Source organism: Apteryx rowi, unplaced genomic scaffold, assembly GCF_003343035.1.
Source record: "Apteryx rowi isolate R43461 unplaced genomic scaffold, aptRow1 scaffold_819, whole genome shotgun sequence".
NCBI lineage: Eukaryota > Metazoa > Chordata > Aves > Apterygiformes > Apterygidae > Apteryx > Apteryx rowi.
Genome location: NW_020451115.1, coordinates 19483 through 29236, shown reverse-complemented (window position 1 = coordinate 29236; position 9754 = coordinate 19483). Strand labels below are relative to the sequence as shown.

General features: G+C 44.7%; 1 protein-coding gene across 2 annotated transcripts in view; it reads right to left on the bottom strand.

The window, feature by feature from the left end:
• SCML4 (Scm polycomb group protein like 4) overlaps positions 1–7852 on the bottom strand; it is a 55890-nt gene extending 48038 nt beyond the window's left edge. For both annotated transcript variants that reach the window (XR_003257441.1, XM_026089483.1), the window contains exon 1: positions 7647–7852. Coding sequence is in view for 1 of the 2 variants with exons in the window: in XM_026089483.1 (XP_025945268.1) it covers positions 7647–7847 (201 nt within the window). In the remaining variant the exon portion in view is untranslated. The remainder of the gene's footprint in view (positions 1–7646) is intronic.
• Between the last annotated feature and the right edge of the window lie 1902 nt (positions 7853–9754).

Here is a 9754-nt window from a genome sequence, read left to right as displayed (position 1 = left end):
GCCTGGATGCAATCCTGTGCAATGTGCTCTAGGTGACCCTGCTTGAGCAGGGGGGTTGGACTAGATGATCTCCAGAGGTCCTTTCCAACCTCAGTGATTCTGTGATTCTGTGATTCTGTGATTCTGTAAGGGATCCAAATCAGGGAAAGACAAGAGGGACCTGAATATGCTTAAACTTAATAATTTACTTAAATACTTTGCCAAGCCCAGGGTGAACCATTCAGTCCGTTACTGAATTATGCCCAGTTTGTTTTCCCAAAGACAGTCAATGACATGGAGCTCTGTAGGTTAAATGTTCATGGTTATTAAAAATTCCTCTTTTGTTTGGAGCATTTTTTTAAATACCCCTTTTGCTTTTGGATCAGCTGTAGCACCACACTAGAGACGTGGCACTTGCCAGTGCAAAGTCAAGCCCAGCAAAGGCCAAGGGGATCGAGGTAGGCAAGAYGATTCACACACACATGGGCACCAGCACAGGGCTTCTGCTCAGGGGGATGTGCTGGCTACATCTCCATAAATGATCAGGGATGCCCAAAATAACATGGCCATGCTCAGGCTGACTAACTGCAGCCAGAAGTTGCAAGGCTCTGTGAAAATATATATGCTTAGGCACAGGGTTGCAGTATGGCAGCTATATGGGACTGGAGACCCTGATCTGATCCCTGACTGACAGCAGTTCAACCTGCCCATGCTGCCGTGGCCTGAGAGAGATGTCTTGTCTTCAGTTTGGAGTCAGGACAGACCGGAGGCAGAGAGGTGGTGTTGGTTTGTTTTTAAGCAATTAAAGTAAATGGGAGGAAAAAGGTGTTACAAAAATCAAGGTCTGGATCCGGTTTGGGCTTTATCACATGTGAGAAGGTGAGAAGCAGCATGACATGTTTTTGTCTGTAGCAACATTCAATGACTCATTTTTTTTATGGGGAAGTGGGTTGACACTATGGAACTTTGGGTAGCCTTTATGCTAGGCTTCTGGGCTCACTTTTGCTCACACAGATGTATGCATACATATATAATATATACAGATATACATGCATGTATTTATACATAATATATACATATATACATGTATATACATCTATGTATGTGTATATATTATATATAAATCTATCTATCTACGCCTATATAAGTATACACACACTCACACATACATATAGATAATATTTTGGAGACAGCACCCCTAATAACTTCTGTTTCACTTGTGCGTCAGCTCCTCATCCTGCTTAGTGACTCTCAGTCCGGTGGCCCAGCCTGTCTCCCACACCTGCCCATCAGTCGTCTCTGCAGAGTTCAAACCTCGCAGCCCCGCTGCACGTGAGCTGCTCTGTCAGCACGTTCGGCCGAGGGGAAGTGCAGGTTTGATGACATCCCCCTAGACTGCTTGCTTTCTTCTGTTTCTTGGCTCTTGGAGGCACAGCCAGGCTTATGTCGAAGAGCAAATAAACACAGGGCAAGACTTGTGTAAACTCTCCAGCTTGGAAGCCCCTTCTTGGCTGTTTGCTGTTTCAGTGAACAGTTTACTGCAAATTTAATTGCAACAGTATGTGCTGTGCAGCCTCTGGATACAGTTAAATGCCATTTTTATTAGGGGTAGCAGGGAATGTTCCTTCATTAGATCAAAATAAAACAACGCCTGATTACAGAAGACAGTACAGTAACGAACACTGCTGAAATACCTTCTGGACACTGAAACCCTGAGTAGTCGCTGAATATCACTAGGTGCAGATCTCCAAGTATTTAATTTAAAGATGTCTTTTCTTGGACTGCTTCTTCTCTATCAAAAAGTCAACCCAATCAACTAGCTGACTGACTGAGAGCTTGGCAATAACGAACGCATTCGCAGGAAAGTGGAAAAAGCAGGGAGGAAGAGAGGGAGGGAGAAGGAGTCAGAGCAAATCTGTCAGTGCACTATGGGGCACCTTTGCAGTATGGCATTCAAATCAGCTTTTGAATGTCAAATGTCATCAGTTTTTAACGCACACAGCAGCAAAAAAAGGCCATGGTTGGTTTAAGACAAGATGTGCACCCACTCACCCAATCTTATGGGCCTCCTACCATGAAAAAGAGATCAGAGAATGTTAATCAGGGATTTAGGGAAGAAAATAAGTGTGCCTACTTCACTGAAGTCCCAGCACATTAGATGCAGAGAGGACTTGGGCTGATGTGTCTTTGATGCCGCCTGGATGCACTATTTCAGTATGCAGCTGCTGCAGATGGGGAAGGCACCTCGGGACTCATGTGGGGGCTTCTGCTACAACTTGCACACCCTTACCAAGGACCCAGGAGAAATCTAGCGGTTATTTCTATCATCCCACACTGAAAAAAGTGAAAGAGGAGGAAAAATGTTCTCAAAGTAGCTTTTTTTCCTCTGAACAAGCTCTCTGCCAGCTTGTAGAACAATGTAAAAGAAAAGAAAAAGGAAAGAAACAAGATAAATCATGAAGTGAAATGTTCTGGTGATTTTTTTAAACCACACAGATTATTGATCCTCATCTTTATGGCTCCCATTTCCTCTGTTTTCCTTGTCCCTTGTCCTGACAAAAAAACTGCTAGAAAAAGCTGGGGTTTACCCTGTCCCCATGGGCTTGCATCCTTCCAGGCAGGAGGGCAGAGGCATGTTCAGGCCATGCTAACTTTTGCTGTTGGACAGAAAACCACCTCGAGCCAGTTCAGCTGTGAATGGAAACACACACAGATATGAAAACCTGGGCCAGTCTGGTGCAGGGTTTTGACAGTTGAGCAGAAAGATAGCACTAAACCTTGTTACATTAGACTTGCACCCAGAGAAGCGTAGAGATTTCTTGCTACTAACTTGATTGAAGCCAGAAGAACTTGTTCAGCACTGAGCCCTAGCTGTTCAGGATGAGCAGCTATCACAGGATGGAGGTCTTGGGGGAAATCTTCCCAGGGGAGATCAGATCTACRATGTAAAATGTTCCAGATCTGCAGCTGGGCCCACGAGGTGGCAGCCAGCAACCCAACCACAGCGTCCCTGCAAGCAGTGGGACTCATGCACCAGGTTTGTTTAAGGGCTCAGCTTCATACCTTTCCCTGTGGGATGGGGACCACCACTGGCCTGGGGGTAAGGCAAAGGTCCCTGGTCAGAAGGGAGYTGAAACAAGCACTGCAGAGCTCCAGAGCACCTTGTGCTTGCCGAAAAGGGTCTGTTTTCCCTTTAGATCAAGCACCAAAGATTGTAGAGGTCTTTGTAACTTCAGGCTGCCCCACTTTGCACTTTCCTATTATGGCCATCTTTATGATGAATCTTCAAGCCCATAATTTCATATGGCCTCTCTCACCTCTTGGATCCTCGCGTTGGGCTGGACAGACATCTCGCCAGATGGATGCTCTTGCCATAATACGGGAGTAGCCCCAGTGGACAAATTGCCCTTGGGCTGCTCTGATGGGGCCGTAGTTACATTGCACCTCGGGATTGTGCCATGGGTAGGGGGTCTGCTTTGCTGCAGCGCTGGCCCCATCAGCTCTGCCCCACGAGTGTCTCTGTTGCTGTGATGTCCTCTAACGTGGCTAATTCCTCTAACACTGCTAATACGGCCCTAATACTACGCTAAGCTYGGCGCAGCCTTCTCTTGTACAGCTGCAGCACTTCTCCACAGCAGCTCSCAGGTGCCAGGTCTTGCCAGGCAGCTGTTGGGAGCTGCCCCTTATTTACAGCCAGAGAAGTAAAACCAATTCTGGTTAACTCCATCCTGGGCTGCCAGCACAGACATTTTCCTAAGGAGATTTAGATAGTCAGAAAGAATGCTGTATTTAAGGAAAACGTAGCATTTTATGACAAATAGCTCTACAACAGATACAAAACATTTTTTTGGAAAAGCAGCTGATGAAATTTTATAACCACAGCTGTGAAAAATAAGCAGGATAGCTGGAAAAAGGTCTTTACTCTGGTGTGAAGCATGATGAAACGCCATTTGTTGATGAGCACCTTAGGAAGACACAGATATTTGCTTTTAAAATCAATGAAAACAGGCAATGGGTCATCTGGCTCTATAGAGCCTGTGATTAAAAATGTCTGTTATTCACATCTCGGTCAAAATAATTTTAAATCTAGGCTGTATATTCCTAGTTTGCTAAAAATTCTGTTCTGTAATAATTCAGCTATCTGGTTGCTACAAAGAATTTGGTTGTCTGCCATTTGGGCATGGAGTCATTTTTTAAAATGCATTTAAGTCTCATGGTATCTGAAAGTCATACAATTAGTGAGCTAATTAAATCAAGCTAGAGTTACCCATCAAAAAATGTAATCTTTGACTCACACTTAGAAATTGTTTTTTATGGAGAGCGGGTCACTTCAGCTGAGTGCACCATGTACAAAGACTCCTAGTGGAAAATGTTGCCTCGGTGTACAAATGCTATAATGCAAATAAATAGCACAAGACTAGATGTCTCAGATGTTACAGATCATGAGTGTCAGGTTCAGAAACTTAAGCCATCATTTATGAAAGGATGCCTTTTTTTCTAGCTTTCACTCACCAAGAAATAACACTGTGCCACTGAAGATGCCATTCACACATGCAGGATGCCAGAAATTATAATCTTAGAGCAGACTCCGTCAACAGTGGGTGACCCTGACTCTCTCCTCTCTGCCCCTTCCCCTCGCATTGCCGCCGTGCACGGTGCCACYGCCGACTGCGAACGGGGCCGCACTCCTGCGAGGATGCAAAGGTGCCGCGGCGCCAGGTGGCAGGTCCTGACAGAGCCAGCAGCAACGCGATGATTTACACCAGGCAACATCTGGGCCGGGAAGATCGACCTCCTGCTCCCGAGCAGCACCAAGCGCTGCAGCCAGGTGAAACACACTGTCGCCCCCCTGCTAAATCTCTGCAGCCCAAGAGCAGAAATCAGTGCAGCCCCTGGTGTGGGGACCAAGTGCTGGGGTCCTGCCGCCAACCAGATGCCGGAGACATGCCTGGACACATATTAATCAATTAATTAATTAAAATCTAAAAGAGACATGAATGATTCAGACCATGGAATACCAAATCCTGTTCTCTGAAGACAGGCAAAATTGGTCTGTGATGCTGGGTGCGTGTGAGCATGGCAAAAAAAAATTCCCCTTGAAAGAGGAAGGGGGTAATGGAAATCAGACCTTCCAGCTGCTTGGACTGCTGACACTTTCTAGGTCCAAGGTGCAATGTCACTGCAGCGCTTTAGCAAATAAGGCTTTTTCACAGGTGGGTGAGTGCATCTGAGGTGGAACAGAACAAAATCCCCAGCATTTTTTTCAAATTATGGATGAAATGTAAATGCAGGAATAAGAAATGGGGGGCAGCCAGACAAGCAGGGGCAGAAGGGCTGGGGTCTGCTGAAACTCTACATGCAAGATCATTGTGATATTTGGCTAATCACTTAATCTTCTCAGGGACTCACTTTCACCACATCTCCAAAGTATTTTTATGGCAGGCTTGGAAAGCATTTGGGCAATTTTGATCTGAAGATCCTACAAGTCACCCAACATTACTGGTAATAATTTAAATTACTGGTAAAGAAAAGCAACTAAAGTAAAACTGTACAGATGTTCCTGTCCCAGAGTTTTAAACTAATACTAAAGTGAACAGTAATCTCTTAGTAGGTCCATATCCCATGTTTTATAAAATACTAGAATAATTGCCCCCCGTCTTAGCCTGGGCATGCAGTCCTATTTTGGACTACTGCTATAAATCTTTGCAGTAATCCCATGAGAGATATCTGAGCCTTCTGTCAGATTGGCTCTGCTTGGCCACTGCTGTTATACCATTCATGTTACTAAAGCTTACGGTTTTTCAGAAGAAATGGGAAACTGCTGCTCCAGCTGTTCCTTAGTCACGTGAGATCTACTTTCAGCACATGCAGGGCTCTGGGTGGACATTYCCACCATGCGTGGCAGGGAGTTAGAAGAAAGAAGGTGGAGGACAGGAGGAAGAAGAAGGTCTGGCAGAGGATGAGAAGGGGGGGGGGGGCAGGCAAAGAGAAGAGTAACTGGCTGCAGGTAAAGCCAAGACCTGAGGAGTCAAGAAATTCGGTTCTGTGTCCTGAGCTCAGCGGGCAGCGCTGAGCACGGTGCCTTGCTCTCTCCCATGACCTGGCTATCCCAGGAAAGAGTAAGGCACTCCTACAGCCAAGGGGTTGATTATTCCCCACTAGCACTGCACATACAGGTATGGTTTCGGAGAACAAAACTGGGAGATGAGGAACAGCAACACTTAGGCTATTGCAAGTTGCTGTCAGTAAGGCCAAGTACCAGAGGACGAAATGCAGATTTTAGCAATATCCAGGGTCGAGCCCTTTTTTAAGGAAGACCGGGGAAGGCTCTATACATGCACCATTTGTGTTATTTGTATTTCTGTTTAGACACTGGGAACTTAAGAGGTTGTTGTTTTCTAGCATTCAGCAATTTGCCATCTTTGGGAAACAGACTGCATATCTGTAACTGTTCCCATTAAAAACAAAGACTGTGAATAACAAACATGTACTGTATACCTACCTAGCTACAGAAATAGATGGAGAGAATAACAAAGCCCTTTAGTCACAATGAAGCACCTCACTGCGGTGTAAATCATTTTCACTAATATAAATTAATAATATATTTATTCCTAATAATAAATTAATTCACTAAYAAATTCCCCTCCTCCTAGCACCACTATCACTTTTTTTGCCTGGTCTGAGGAGCAATGATCGCCTGTGCTGTGCCCTGGCTCACATATCCCACAGCCTCACACAGGCTGGAGCTGAATTTGGTCTCTTATCTTGACAACGAAAGCTAAGGATGACACTTTCCTCACTAAGAAAGTTGTTCCAGTTCACTGCTGGTGATAGCTTTCAAATCTACACTCCTGGCCTAGATTAAATGAGGTTTGTGGTCTTCGTCCAACTCCTGCTGGGCAAATGTCCCCATGACACTGATTTACCGTCACAGCCAGCGGCGCTGTCAGCCTTTCAAGGGCGTGGAGCAAGCTGTCCTCCAACTTTCAGAAAAGGTCCTCTCCGAGGAGATGTGGGGTTGGGAGATGCCGGCCCCACTCCCGCCTGTGCTGAGGTTACCTCCAGTCCCCCGGCAATGCAGCCTGGCATTAGGATAACAGTTTATTTAYCTCTTCAGTCTTGCTTCTCTGCCTGGGTAGTGTGGAGAGCTGGTTGCAATTTTCCACCAAAGTTAGCAGACAAATAATTAAAATAGCCTTTCCTTCAGTAATAGAAATCTCAGCACTTTCTAAAATATCCCATTTTTTTCTATGAAAATTGGCTTTGCTTTCTTCTTTCTTTTCCCCATTTCCCACTTCATCCTTTTCTTTTCTTTCCATTTTGTTCCATTTCTCATCTTTTCCAGTGAAACAGAAAAAAAAAGGGGGGGAAAGTGAAAAATCAAAGGGAAACACTTCTCAGAACATGTGCAGACATCTCACAAAACACAATGGGAGATGATTTATTTTCAAACACCTCAAATTAAAACAATTTTTATGTTTGTTTTTAATATTTCTTTTTTTTCATCAGCTTAAATAGAAGAGAAACTGGTTTATTTTCCTTTTGTTGCATTGCTCTACCCAACACTTTCACAACTTTACCTCAATTCTTGAGTTTCATCTGAAATTCTAGGACAAAATTCATTAAACACAACAGGAGATGGAGCAAGTGTGTAAAAATATACCTACCTTGTACCCAGGTTTTCTCCCTCTCTTCTTTGGGATCTTCACTCCTGGCAAAGAGACAGCTGGCGCTGAGTAAAGATTGTGAACAGCCATTTTCATGGGAGCAGACTGGAGCGGGGGCCGTCCTCGTTTCCTCCCCGGTATTCTGGGAGACTGCATGTCAACGGGGTCCAGCCTCGGTGGCAGGGATGACAAGTGACTCATCTGCACAGGTGCTATGAATCAACCAGAAGAGAGAAGAAAAGAGCTTTGGTTTTTTTGATTTTTCATCTGAAGGTAAAGCAGCACAAGCATTTTCTTGTGTTAGCTTTTTCTCTTTTACCATTTCTCATAAAGCAGCAGTGAATGTGCTGTAGACACACACTTCTGGGTGCGATCCACCTGACCACACTCAGCTCAGCTTCTCCAAAGCAGGACAAAAGGTAGTTGTGGCCATTTCTCTCTGCTGACTGCAAATATAGTATAGGGAAGTAGCTCAGATGGAGAGGTCTCTATTGCAGATGCCTACTAGGTGAATCCCACAGTTGTCATCTTAATCCCACATCCAGCAGGTTGGCACAATGAAGGCACAATCTGGTGCTGATCAGGATCAGTGAGAGTTTTCCCATTGCCTTCAGCTAGCGCTTCTGGGTCTCTGGTGCATGCTTATTTTCCCATCACCAAAGAACTGGTGAGCAACCACAATGATCACTGATCGACCTGGTCTGAATTCAACGTTTCAACCCTGCTTTGAGTGCGGATTGGAGGAGATGACCTGTTGCAGTCCCTCCAGACCTGAATTATTATAGGATTCCGTGATTCTGCAGTCATGGGTCTGATCCTGCAACCCTCCTTCACCTTGGAAGCACTTCTGATACCAAAATGGACTTCCCTCCATTTCCTAGGCCTCCGTCCTGAGCTGGGAGCACAACGGGGACACAAGGCTGCCTGTGTAAGGGGAGCCGCATTAGAGGAGAACTGCCAAACGCTCACTCTCTGCAATTGTTATAGCATCTGTTCCCATGTGCGTTAGTGGTGGGCTTTTGAATGTATTCCATCAAGAGCTGTTATTTCATCACAGCTCCATGCAGCTGATGAAGTCAAGCAGGGGTAATGGAGTGGAATCCAGCCCATTTTCTTCTGTCCAAGTTTTAATAAAGAAAACAAATATACAAACATACACAGAGTATCAAGGGAATACACAACATTCTTCACAGCTTCTGGCAAAGGGCACACGCTAACAAAGGACAAAAGGAAAAACCTGGATGTTCTCAAATGTTGGTTTGTCCAGGCGCCTACTTTCCTGACTGTGGACAGAAGACCAGTCCCAGCCCCAGTATGCATACATCACTAAACATAAGGGTATTGCCAGTTCTCATGCTTTTATGATAGGCCTGGCAACAGCTGACATTTTCAATTTCATGCTCCCTCAGGCCAGCGATAACAGAGGGCTCCTTGCTCTCCATTTTTACAGAGAAGGTTTCTAGCCCTCCTGATTACAGAGAAGAACCTTAAGATGTGATCCCAAAGCATCCTTGAAGCCCAAAAAGCAGAAGGCAACTAAAGATTTATAATTACTACAAAAAAATTACAAATATTTACAAGATCTACAAATTGCAAAATCTACAAGTGTATTGCCACATTTTAAAATCTCATAATTTCAGAACCCAGTATGATCAGACTGATCAGTATTGACATTGCTGATAATGAAAATTAAGCTCCCACTTACTGTGAAGGGATACCTGCCGCTTGACAGGGGGCCTCCGCCTGGTAAAAAGTATCTGTAGTTCGGGGGTCTCTGTGCCTCAGAGGCAAACATGCTTTGCCTAGGCAAAACTTTGCAAGCGTGACTGACTGACAAGCGACTCATTTCTCCAGTCTTATCCCTTCAGCAGTATCCACAGTCTGCTGTCGGATAAGAAAACTAAAACTCTCCTAGCCCTACCCTCCAGTAAATGCATGTATTTGCAATATGTTGAAAACTGATCTTTTAATAACATTAGAAATATATGCTCAATTCACACAGATCCATTACATATGGCAGGAATTATAGATTGACTATAAAGTGTCTGTTCTTTAACATCAGCTGCCTAAAATGTTCATGCAAACACTGAATGTCTAACACTGATCAG